Source organism: Ornithodoros turicata, chromosome 5, assembly GCF_037126465.1.
Source record: "Ornithodoros turicata isolate Travis chromosome 5, ASM3712646v1, whole genome shotgun sequence".
In the NCBI taxonomy this organism is placed as follows: Eukaryota; Metazoa; Arthropoda; class Arachnida; order Ixodida; family Argasidae; genus Ornithodoros; species Ornithodoros turicata.
In genome coordinates this window covers 45384616-45398151 of record NC_088205.1, presented here as the reverse complement: position 1 = coordinate 45398151, position 13536 = coordinate 45384616, and the positions used below count along the sequence as shown (strand labels likewise).

The 13536-nt window shown below is 43.7% G+C and overlaps 1 protein-coding gene across 3 annotated transcripts in view; it reads right to left on the bottom strand.

Annotated features, from left to right (window-relative positions):
* LOC135394424 (mRNA-capping enzyme-like) overlaps positions 1-13536 on the bottom strand; it is a 146288-nt gene that overhangs the window by 73700 nt on the left and 59052 nt on the right. For all 3 annotated transcript variants that reach the window (XM_064625160.1, XM_064625159.1, XM_064625158.1), the window contains 4 exons: positions 9837-9940; positions 4314-4415; positions 4125-4260; positions 1411-1482 (listed from right to left, as the gene is read on the bottom strand). In XM_064625160.1, the coding sequence (XP_064481230.1) occupies positions 1411-1482; positions 4125-4260; positions 4314-4415; positions 9837-9940 (414 nt within the window). The remainder of the gene's footprint in view (positions 1-1410; positions 1483-4124; positions 4261-4313; positions 4416-9836; positions 9941-13536) is intronic.

Sequence of the window (13536 nt, the reverse complement as noted above, 5' to 3'; positions counted from 1 at the left end):
TGTTTCACCAGCACTTACAATGCCAACACAGGTGTTCTCTATTCATGAACGATGTTTTTGTGCAAGTTGTTTTTACGGTTTTCAGCTTGCCTCATGAGAACAGCACATTGTTTCACTGTAAAAATAATTTTACTGTACATGTGCTTATAGGTATGCATAGGGGGGGGGGGGGGGGATTTGTTTATTGAAAAAAGAAAGTGAGGGGCATGCATGGCATGTATGGCATGCAGGCAAGCATGTATGGATTGGCGTGTGCCCTATGCTAAGCAATACATGTTCCTTAATAGCATTTGGGACATTTTCTAAGGATCAGCAGAGCACAACTGTAACCATGCTTGTTTTCTGGGCTTATTTGTTACTCTTAGAAGCCTTTATCCTATGACATGATATTCGATATTCGAAGGATAATTTTGCAGATACAGTAAAATCTCGCTAATTCGGATTTCAAGGGACCGCAAAAAAAAATCTGAATTATCAGGGTTTCCGAAATAACGAATTTACGCCCAAAAACGCTGATTTTTATATTTTTTACATGCGCTGCACTCATACAGGTTTATTTCTGGAAAAAACTGGTCAATAGTTGCCAGTTTCCCAGATGTCTGCACGCGAATAACGAGTTTCCGGACGCCCGCAAGCAGTTCCTCAGCACAGGCCCCATTGGGGTCGCCGTAGAAGTCGTCTTCGAGGGCGGCTAGGCTCCTTCGGCTCCTCCAGCGGACTCCTTCGCGGCTTTTTCGGCTTGGGCACATATCAGAGGTCGAGTGAGCGGTAGTTTTGCATCACGGGCGTTGGTTATCCACTTAAGAAGTGCGTCCTCAACTTGTGAATGAGCAGCGGTGCGGAACCTCTTCCTCCTTCCTTGAAACTTTTCAGTTTCATAAGCTTGGAGGATCTGCGCCTCTTTTTTGATGTAAGTCCCCAGTGTGCTCCGCGTAATTCCGAACTTCCGCATTACTTCTTGCCGAGAGAGCCCGTCCTTCAGGGATCTGAGGATTTCCAATTTCATCGCAAGGTCTTCCGCCTCATATTTTCCTCTTTTTGCGCGAGCAAGCATGGCCATGTGCAGTCCGAACGCCACGAGGAGCAGCGAATTCTGAATTAACGGGGGCCGAACTAATGAGCTTTTACTGTATTCGTATTCTATTCGCATTCGCGTTAGGTAAGTAGGGGATATGACAAACATTGAGTGACATTCAAACAGAAAGGCCTGGCTGCAAGCTGCTCATGGGCAATATAGAACGAATGGAAAGGTATCTAATTACCTTCATTATACATAACTCAACTAAGAAAAGTAAGGTCAAGGTGATCTTACATATCACATCCAAAATTTTGCAAAAAGGAACCTGCTTCACATATAGAAATGCCTCAAATTCTTACAGCTTGATGCAGTACCAGGGTGACAATACTTACTTCAAACCTTATGATGTCGTAAATTAGATACCGAGGGACATCTTGACCATCGGCCTTGTCAATGATCATTTCCTGCAAGAACACATACTGTGTCAGGTGGTATACTTCAAGTCTTTACTCAGTGACTTTGAACTCATAGCTGAATTTCTTTTTCCGCTGAATTTTTTTTTTTTTACAATTCTATTCACTAGATTTGAACACTCTACACACTACACATCACTGTTACTACAATATTATTCAAGAAACTGTGAAAAAATTACAATCAACCCTCGATTTATGAACCTTCGATTTATGAATTCCCTCGTTTTATGAACACGAGCACTGGGAACCAAACTTTTTCCATTCATTTTTCCCTCGTTTTATGAACCTCGATATTCGAATAATGAACAGAATTTCTGGGAACCAACTAGGAGTTGCCTAGCATTTTTGCCCTTAATTTATGAACGGATCGTTCCGAGGTAAACAGAAACCTTCAAAGGGATAATTCCGTGGTCTTATGAATGACACCTGAACGAACAAAACCTTTTCCAGGTATTGCACCCTCGGTTCTTAACCCCTCGAAATCCGAACAACAAACGGGTTTTCCGGGGTCGCACAAGGTGCGACCAAGTGTTCCTGACCTCTGTTGATGAATAAGGTGGTCGCTATCACCCGGAGATTAATCAACGGAGGTTAAAAATCCCGGAGGAAATCCGAGACCAGTCCAGTGCGAATGTGGTGACATCTCTTCTTTCCAAGATTGACACAGCGGAAGGCATGGCTCAAAGCAAAATTAAACAATTTAGTATTGCATAATAAACAGAGTGTGAATGCGCTAACGTTTGTTCTTTGTGAGATTGATACAGCAGAAGGCATGGTCAAAAGCAAAATTATACAATACGTACCGTATTTTCCGGATTCTAACGCGCCCCCGAATCTAACGCGCAGGTGATTTTTACGACTTAGCCGCAAAAAAAGTTGAAAATGCACCCCTGTCAAACATTGAAACAAACAATGAACAAGCGTTTATTCAGCATCGCTATCGTCAGAAGTTTCTTTGTCGCTGCCTCACAGTCCACAGACAATCGTCCTCCGTCCCGTCAAGCGCGTTTGAGATACATGTACCGCATTTTTTAAAAGCGTTCTGAACCATTGTCTGGGGAAGGCTTCTCCACGCATCATTAATCCATGTCGACACATTTTGAAGCGAAGCGCGCTTCTTTCCAAGAAGGTCCTCCACGTGGGGGTACCTACCGGGGTACCAACCTACCGGTATATGGCATTATAAACACAATCCCAACTCGGAAATACTGTTCTATTTGCTCTATAGTACTCAGTTAACTGCATTTTCGATTTATGAATCCCTCGATTTATAAACGATTGTTCGGGGAACCGAGGGTGTTCATAAATCGAGGGTTGACTGTATATGGTAAGACAAGACTGCACAACTGAAGTGTGATGAAGCCTTGATGACACAGTTTTCATAGAAACATAGAAAATATTGTATTATGTAGGAAATCAGCTAACCTCAAAAAGCATGAAGCAAAACTGTGTGACTTTACTGTATCCCATCTTGGACAGAAGAACACAGCACTGTGAAAACAGTTCTGCACAGCTTCATGGAAATTATGTGCAATGCCACTACTAAAATATGAACAGCGTGCATAGGCAAATCTTCATGTTGCCCATACCACACTTGTCTAATATCACCTGCAACTGTTGCACCCTGTATCCACAGAAAGAATGCTCCTAGACATCCGAAAGAGCTGTTTAAAACTCCAATGGCAGAGAGCATCGCTTGTGCAGCGTCGCTCCGCGCAATCAGGCGCTTACGGCACGCTGTGCTGGCTTTCATGTGCTGTTTATAATTATACTTCGTCCTCAACCAGCGTAACTGAGAAACTGCATCCTTGCACACGTGCATGGCCATAGTAAATTCTATGCCAACCTGCACATCGCCGACTGTATTTACCTTACTTCTTCCGCATATGATGGCGAATGCTGTCACGCAGCGCCATCGTGAAATACGCACACCGCTGTCAGAGCATGCTGAATGACGTTGCACATTCTCTGCTGCTCGAGTTTGAACACTCAACCGTGTTGTGCGCCCTTGCTCGTCGACGTTATGCCGGAGTCTAAGTAGAGCCTGAAGTTTTAGGGTTTAACCCGATTCTTCCATGACTTAAACGTTGCCTCTTTAGGGTGCAATCCGATTTTTACCCGGCAAATTGCCCTCACAAACTTGTTTGGCAACAAATGCAGCTACATCACCGTTTGTACCAAACCAGTATAAGTTAGTTTCAGTAACTGAGCCCGATTCCTCCCCAAATTTAGCATACTGGATGTTTTCCCACCCATTTAGAGCGTATGTTTATTTACCTGATTGTTACCCCCGAATTTAGAAAACAATATTTCCCAAAAACTTGAGGCTCTAAGTATAAAGAGCCCTTAATGCTGAACTACTAGTGCTCATGCAGCTGGCAAGAAGGAGTGTCCGCATGCTCGAAACCTGTCTTCTTTTCGCAAATGAGGTACAATGAGAACTTAGCCTCATGTTCAGGCCCTCTTACTGAAGGTGCACATCAACGAATCATGTCCAGCAAGGAAAAAGCCAATTGTTTCTATGGGTAAATTGATGCGGCAAATATGAATTGTTATGCGTGTGATACTCTAGCACTGTATATGAAAATTGTGGTGAGATGAAAAGAGAAGAACTAAGAATGAATGATACATGCCCCATCCACAAGAGTGTCTTGAATGTGGCCCATTGGATCCTTCCTCCTAGGAAAGATAAGGCCAGCTACTTGAAAGACGCAGTTGTCTCGGTCCACAAAGTAAACCTCTCCTTCCCCATCTATCAGCATCATGTACCTGCAGATCACCACAGCTCAATAGCTGTTCTCCTGTGGTAGAAGAGAAGCTACCTGGTGCCATCAGCTTTCCAGCTCACTTTATAGGGCTTCTGTCTCAGCAGGTCCAGGTTCTCTATGTCCATGGACACAGGCTGGCTACCAGGGAAACCCGAACTGAAAGCAAATCACTTCTGTTAGTATCCATGATGACCTCTGTCACTATTAACTTGTCCTCGGAAACTGAATGTTTTCTTGCTATTCTGTAACATATCTTATCCCCTTGATAACGCTTGAGGCCCACGGTGTACTGCAAATTAAAGCAACATAGTGCACCGAAATTTTGGTTAACCATGTCTGGCTTTTTCCTGGAGTCTGTGGGTGTCGTTACATTTGAACGATATGCAATGTTACCGCGTACCATGCTACTGCAAACGAGTAATTCACGAAAAAGTCTCTGTGTTGTGTTTGTCCCCAGATGGAGCTAGCCTCGCAAAAGTGAGCTCATATCAAAATATTTCCATATCTGCATACCCAATTACCTAATCATTTATTATGATTATTTTTACAGCAACAAGGCTTTTTGGAGCAACAACTTTAAAGGAGCAGTCTAAGACCGAGAAAAAAAAAATCAGTTTTTGATCGTGATGGAATGTCCGATCACTAAATAACCTTTCACGCAAGAAATATGAGCGTAGCAGAAAAATATCGCGCGCAGCAGTCGATTGATTCTAACGAGTGCGGGGAGCTCTCTCCTACTCTTGTGGAAGACACGTGAGAAATGACGGGCACCTCCGTCACGATGTTACGTTGTACGTTGCGTCCACTCCTTGGGCTCGCAAGTGACCTCGGCTGCGATCTGACACGGACAGTTATTGTCAAGGTGACGGCGGGCTCCTTTCGCGCTCGTTGTTCTGCCGAGAGACGCATGCGCATCAGAAACGGCTGCCTTTCTTTTTTCTTTTCTTTTTTTTACAGAACATGGCGTCGGAAACATTGGTCGTCTGATCAGTCTGCCGCCAGCGAGCTTTCTTCGATTCTTTTCGGTTGCACGGCGAAGACACGCAGTGCAACGAAATCGGGAACTCGCGTGTGGATTGAGGTCAGCACTCCTCCAAAAGGGAATGGGGACGTGCAGGTGCAGTGCGAGTGGAAGTTGTGATCGTTGAACTAGTTCAATAAGTTGCAAACAGGAAGAACGCACTTTGTTCATCTGGTTTTCCAGGAACGAATGCGAGGTGAGCCGCGTTATGTTGCATCGCTTCGCGAACAGCACGAACCGCCACCCTGCGTATTGCCTCATGTGAGACGCTGGCACTTTTCGTTAGTTGGAGACGTATATAATAAACAAAAACAATGACTATAAGACACACAATCGCGTTACCATTATGAGCGTAATGTTTTATTGTTCGTTTGCACCTCTGTTTTATGCCTCAAACCAACAGAACATAATGTGTCGCTGTCAACAAGGAGCATGCTGTGTCCGAAGCAGACGAATTTTCTGTAGCGAACGCGAGCACTTTTAACGTTTGACGTCAGAGTCAATGGGGAGTGGCTTGTGGCTGGAGCGCGCAAGCCTCCCGCCACGGAAGCGATTTTATAAATCGAATTGCGCTGTAACAAAACATTGTTCAGCCGAAATATTTTAAGAGAATGATTTCTACACACTGATTGACAAATTAAAAACGGTTTTCAGCCATTCAAATTTCCTCTCCATGCTCCTTTAAGAGCATTCTGCATTGCCTTGTCTGGGCAATCCCAGCACAGAACAAATGCTCATTTGATTGTGTACACTCATGTATTGTGGACAACGTTGAGTGTGACATGGTTAAAACGACGATAAAACCGGAGACACGGAACAGAAGCTGTGAAGCTGTGTACAGCGCGAATGACGGTGGTTTTCTGAATTATCCAATGTGTTGCTCTCACTCCAAGTTTCGTCTGCTCTCTCGAAAACCTCCAAGTTCTGTGTTCCAATTAAGCCGTCTAAACTCGAGGTGGCTTCCACTGTTCAGACTGTAGCCTCTAGGATACACGAACCCTCTGCGAAAATGGCATTTGTTGAACAATGTGTGGGGCGCCTACCCTCTTCGGCTATGTCGTCTGGGGATTGCAAACAACTGTCCAATGTTCTAGGTACTGTAAAGCGTGAACTAAAAAACATGGCTTTGGCCCTTGTTGAGTGTGACATATCTGGCCGCTTTGCTGTGTTGCCACGGCCGCTGTACGAAATGAAGGCGGAGGATGCCCTTAACAGGTTGTTCAAACCCTTCTCTTGCAATTTGAAATCGTTGAAACGGAAAATTACAGAAATCTTTACCCAAGCGGAGATCCCCCTGGCAAAGAAAATTAGAGATTCAAAGTGTTGTGCGTTGGCTGTCAAATTTCTCCTGAAAGACCATAAGGTGGACATGCCATTCAGAGTTGTTGTCAGTGAAACAGGTTCGTGGCATAAACTGGTTCCTTGTTTTCTGAAGGATTCCTTGACCTCCCTTCGTCTTCCCAACTGTTTGTCCCTAAAGAATTCAGATGAGCTAATTCCCCAGTTGTCCAGGTTTCATGGTAGTAAATGTGAAATTGTTTCTCTTGACATAAAGGACTTGTATCATTTCAGTCCGCTGCCGGCATGTCACTGAGTGAGTTTCTTCGGGTTTTGGAATTGTATCTCAGTTCTACCACTGTTTCTTATAATGAATCTCTCTTTGTACAGTCTAAGGGGGTTTGTATTGGTTCACTGTAGCTCCGATCTTATCTGAAATCTACCTCAATGTTCTTGATAGTGCTGCACACCAATTCTTGAGTTCTGTGGGCTCTGTTCCTTGTCTTGTTACGCGTTATATAGATGACATCTTAGTTATTTCAACGAATGGCGCTCTTGTTTTCCAAGCTCTGCAGTCTTCGCCATCAGGTTTACCGCTTAACAAAAAGCAGGGTTTGGTCCAGCTTTGTTGCAGTCAAAGTTACTAGAGTGTTTTCTGGGCATAGGTGATGTAAAACCTTGTCGTTCTGAGCAGCCTTCTGCACGAGTTTGCATTCCATATTTTCATGCTGTGTCTCATAACAGCCTAGCCACTGCAAAGAGGTTCAATGTTCAAGTTGTTTTTCCAAATGCTGCACGTTTAAGCTCTCTAACGCCCTTTCATTCTGATAAGTCAGTCTGCCGTATTTCTCACAAGACCCGGTTTGTTGAGTGCGCCGTAGGCGTTGTGTATTATACATATTCCTTTTGCATGTGGTTTTTGCTACGTAGGACAGTCTGGTAGATGCTTAAACATTAGGCTCTTAGAGCATAAAAGCTTTCAGGAAATTCAGAATTGGTCGAACACTTGAAAGAATGTCACAATTGTTTCCCGCTTTTCCAAGAGACCAGTGTATTGAAAAAGGTGCGTGACCCGTTTGGGCGACTCCTAGCTGAGTACAAAGAGATTAAGTCACAAGGCAATTGTGTTAGTGTTCCCTCTGTTTCCCCCTTTCCACCCATCAGGAGGTTATTGGGAGTGTAGGCTGTCATTAAATGGGTTGCTGTGTTTGAGAACGTGTCATGTTGTCTTTTTTCTGTTCCGTGTCTCCGGTTTTGTCGTCGTTTTACAATGTACCAGCTCGCCTGCACCCTTGCACTTCTACCAGTGACATGGTTAATGGGGCAAAACTGCTGGTGTCATGCTGCAATGTTTCCTTTCCTCCCTACATTTCCATGCAATGAAGGTACATTTACAGGGGCACTAAAGGAGTTGGTGTTTGTGGGTCTGATAGGCTACTGGAAGCAGGTATATTCTGTACTCAGTGCTCATTAGCCCGAATACATTTGTACTGCAGTGGAGGAAGAAGTACAAATAGTATGCGCTATTTTGCAATGCGCCGACTGTGAGGTGTGTGGAACGAGGAGTGTCACATGAAAATGGTAAATGGATATATCAGAATGACGAAATATCCCATCTGCCGATGATGATGACGCCTGTATTTATAACACTTGTTCCACTTGAAACCGTGTTTTGTCAGCAGTTGTGTTTTGGAACAGCATTGTAGAACACACAACACAAGAAATGGACTTTACACATCACACACAAGCACTATTACTACAGCCAAACTCCTTTAAAAAGAGTTTAAAATATTTTGTGGTCCCCTGGGGGTACCGCGAAAGAAATTCCACAAGTAAAGGCCACTTCGTCAAAGAGGTTGTCCGCCATGACCTATGGGGTTCAGACGGGACCGCGAAGAAAAATTCGTTGTAGCGGTATTTTTATTAAAAAGGCATTCGCTCTAAAGAAGTCTGACTGTATAACAGTTCTAACACTGCTCTGGCTTATTGTGTGCACACATCTGCAATCTGATTTGTAGTGCTCTGCTCGAATCAGGGTAGTAGCTCTGGCTGCCACGACTACAGAATATGTGTCCTGGTGAGGTGTACTACCACTACGCATTGACGCCACATCGGATTTCCCCTTGTGCGGTGTTAATCGAACAAAGAAATGCAGGAAGGGGACATTCCCACAATATATTTCCTTCGACAATTGAGTGTGCTGGGGGTGATGTACCCTTGACATTTTTCACTGCTCTGGAGGAAGGCAAGAACTTCCGAATTGGCACTTTTCTTCACATTTTGATTAAAAATGGCACAATAGATGAACACCATTCCTCTTGCAGTACTGCCAAGGCAACAGGATATGTCATACCACAAAGAGAATTTTTCTGCATTTTAGTGCCCCTTTAAAAAAGCACTAAGGTGAGACTTTTTTTTTTTTTTTTGCTGTGGCATGTCCTGCAATGAATAACATGAGCAGCTGGGAAGAACGACAACCACTTGTGATCGGTAGCACGCAAGGGGGGCTTGCGTCATGCACACCATTAAAAAATCCTCCACTCTTGGGTAGAGCAATCGGACAATGAGAGAAGGAGAAGGATGCATTATGACGTCACCTATTCACTTGAGACGCATACCGGCATGGTTCATGTGGGTTTTTGCAATGGTGAGCTGAAAACAAAGAAGAAAGGCACGGGGGGGACTTGCCGACGCCAAACGAGGATCGTGCCGTCCGTCCGTCTGCTTTCTCCGACTGTTTTTTGTAAATTGTTCTGGTAAACTGGTTTTGTAATTGATTGCATGGTAATACCACACAGCAAAAATATTTTGCATGGTGACCCCTGCCCTTGATGAACGAGACAGTGTTTCGAGCCACGTTAGATGTCACCTCATTGCTCCTTTAATGATGCACTCCTCCATTATCTTTTTTCATCAAAGGCAATTATCAGAGCAGTGGCAGCAGTGTTCACACAGATGCTGACTCGATCCACAGAGAGGAACTCTACAAAAGTACTTTGCACACCTTTCAACTTGTTTGTCAAGAGTAACAGCCATCCAATACTGTACGTGACAGAAAAGGGGTTGAGTGAACCCTCACCTGCACTGTAAGCCATAGTCGACACTGGTATTGTATTATCTATTGTCCTGCTCAATAGCTGCACGCAACCACATTCAATGTCAAAGCTAGCAACAGGGACAGCAGAAAGAATTACAGGCTGAGCAGCTTACCCATTAATGTCTGATTAGTCTGCACAACAAGTATGAAAGAGAGGCAATGTGAATGATGCATTGCATACCTATTCCAGTGACACATATCCTGGCATTTCCTTTGGATCTGGATAAGCTTTGGTTGTGTTGCTATAGGAGTCACCCCTGGTACTCCTTCCATAAATGTTGGATTCTGGTGGGCAAAAAGAAAAACTGTACAGGTAAGAATCACAATAACTATGTGCTGTAACATAAATATTATTGCGCTTAACTGTATCATATTGACTTCAAACTCTCTCTGTGGAAGTGCAAGGAAGTGTCCTGACAACAACCACATACTGCAGGCATGTACACTCATGCCTTGCTTATCCGGACATCTCAGTACCCACTCCCCATCGTCCTATTAGCAAATTTCTGCATAAGCAAATCAAGTGTAGTTTCATTAAACAGGTTTATTACTTCAGAAAATAAAAAGAAAGCATCACATCTTTGCACATCATGTGCAAAAAGACAATGTTTTCTCTCTTTTTTGTTTTTTTTTCTGTTCTTGTGTTTCTGTTCTGCTTTCTTGCCGCTCGAAGAATAGCAAGGTAGGAGTACGGAAACGGATAGCTAACAGCCGAAAAGTGGAGAAAGCTGTCAACAGGTGGGATGGAAATGTCTGTTAGTATTGCGATTGCCTTCCACATCAGAGGAACAGTTTTCTGGCAAGTAACGCAAAATGAAACCATCGCATGACAATAGAAAATTATCCCCTAGTTTGTCAGAATTCCGCAACGATCAGAGCCACTGTTTTGCAAGAACCTGCATTTCTCGGTGTACTAATATGTCTCACCATACTTGATTTCAACATTCCCACAGGAACTGATGTGACTGCAATCTCGGGAGACGCATACCAAAAAACAACAAGAACATAAATAACGAGAATTAGCCGAGGCAAGCCAACAAATATGGACCACACACACAAATATGGAGGACACAAACACGTACACGTACGGAAATCAGAAGACCCAGGTTCAATTCCTGGCATCAGCACCTTCGCCTTGAGCTGCTTGATTCATTAACAACTTTATTTTAAGATCATGAATGGAGAGTTTCATCGCCGGGGCAATACTCTACCCCATTACTGGTGGTGATGTGGGGAATGAAATAATGAGCCCCTTCACAATAAGGATTGAAGTCATATGGTGTCAGAAGAGGTCAAAAGAGCTTTGAGGGCAGAGCATTGGTGGGCTGGATTTGGCCATGATCCAAGAAATTTTGATAGAGAGAGGGGGCGAGAGTCCAGCTGATTAAGAGACCCACCGAGTGTGGTTCGGGAATGTTGGTAGTGTGTGCAATTAAGAAGAATGTGTTCTAGATCTTCTAGAGCACCACAGTGACAGCATATGAAAGAGTCAACTTGTCTTAAGTGGTAATGCCACTGAGTTGTAAAAGCCACATCGAGCATACCACCAGTACTCAACTCAGGTGAAACTTGTGAACCAATGCGAGATCTGAAAGGGCCGTACAAGCAGCACCTTTGGTTTTTGGGCATGATTAGTATTACGGAAGTTGGTTACCAAGGAAAGAAGTTCTGCACCAGCATTTATGTAGTTGCGAGTGTGGAAGGGTCCTTGTTGCCACACGAACCTAGCAAAGCCCTAAGTGTTGTGAAGAGGCTTTTTGAGATTACAGTCTCAGTTCCGAGTTTTCAAGGATATTCGAAGGACTAGGTTGCATCAAAATACCCTATAAAATAGGGCCCTTCATGTCCTTCGCTCTTCAAGACACACAAAGCGTTCCAGAGGGGAAGAGCCACAAACAATCAGGAAGGAAGTGGAAGACATGGTTGCAGAAGGTGTCATCCTGCTGGTGGATGAACCCACAGAATGGTGCTGCAGCATGCTGATCGTTAGGAAACCGAATGGAGCTTATAGGATCCGAGTTAATTACGTCCCGCTGAACAAATTCGTTGAAAGATAGCTTCATCCTATGCCAGTAACCGAACATGCCATTGGCCAGCTAGGAAATTGCAGATACTACTCAAAGCCAGATGTGAACGCTTGCTATTGGCAGTTCATGTCAGCAGAAAAATCACAGTTGTTTACGACTTTCATTATGCCTTTCGGTTGCTACAAGTTTACGAGATTGCCTTTTTTTGATGTCTCATCTCCTCTCACGATTGCAAGGAGCAGTGTGAAACATGAACAATATTCTTGTCCGTGTAATGACAGGAGAAAAACACTACGAGAGACTTTGTAAAGTCCTCACATGCTTGCAAGAAAATGCCTCTTCGGAGTGCGGAAACTAAAATTCTTGTGTCATATTGTTGATCAAGAAGGAATTCATCCTAACGACAGGGTGTGGGATATTTGAAAGATGAAGCCTCCTGGATCTATTATAAGGCAGCTGCAAATACTGGGAATTTACAGACCTGTTGCGTATGCCTTGAAGAGTCTCACGGAGACAGAGAAGCAGTATGCATAAATGGAGAAGCAATGACTGGCCATATCACATGAGCATATGAGAAGTTTCAAGACTACATCGCAGGTACGCAGATAATGGTCAAAAGAGATCACGAGCCTTTACTTCCAATCTTTATGACGAAGTTGGTGGATGGCAAAACCCCCGCATTTACAATGATTGAGGATGAGGATGATGCAGTGCTCTTACGAATAACACAGAACAACACAGAAATTTGGGCTTGTTGGTACGACATATTACTGTGCCTGAAAGTGCACTGATTGAACACCGACACACGACAGACAAGGAACAGGATGTACACAAGTGCTTACTTCCAACAAATGCTTAATGAAAAGGGTTCATATATGTTACAGCAAAGCATGTTTCACCAGCTGACCACTATGTGGGTCAGACTGGTTGACGCATATTGACGACCGTTTAAGGAAGCACAGGAGTAACGCAGTAAGCAAGGACGGCTGAAAATTCACTGCATGAAGTGTGGATGCGAGCCTAGGCTAACGGAGCGTGTTTTAGTCGGCACAACAAAATTAAGATTACAAGGGAACTGAAGCAGAAAGAATTGCATCCCTTGCACGAAACTGTGTAAACACTCCATCCACCATTTTGTAAGATAAAGAGATCACATATCTGAGGATGGATCATCAGCTGGTGGAATGTGCTTCGCTTTAACATGTATAAACGCTTTGTCACCCTCTTCATTAAACATTTACTGGAAGTACGTGCTTGTATATGTCTTGTTCCTCGTCAGTCTTGTGTAGGTGTTTAATCAGTGCAGTTTCAGATGGAATACTCTTACAACTTGGCTCACGTCCCTTGAAATTTGCTAGTCACGTGTTTGTGGTTGTCGTTAAAAGTAGCCTGCTTCGGCTAATTCTCATTGTTTACGTTGCTAGTTGCAGCAGATATTCTCTCACAAAGTCCATTGGAAGGCAAAGCCGAGAACGAGTTTCAAGACTGCAATCGTGAGCGCTTCTGATTTCACAGCAATGGATCAGTGTCTTGCCCAAATCGGTATGGAGCAGTCATGTGATGTATCATGTCAACTGCTGTCGATGTTCAAAACAGTTGGCCTGACAGAGCTGGGGTTGACCAAAGCTGCAAGGACTACTGACAGGAACGATTTTTGTATCTCTGGATGATGCACTTCTAATAAAAGGGCATCGTATAGAGGTGTGCGAATATAAACATTTTCGAATACGAATCAAATATGGATGTCTGCAAAATTGTCCTTCGAATATCGAATGAAATTTTGAATATCACGTCATAGGATAAAGATTTCTAAGAGTAACACTGTCACAGTTGTGTGCTTCTGATCCTTATAAA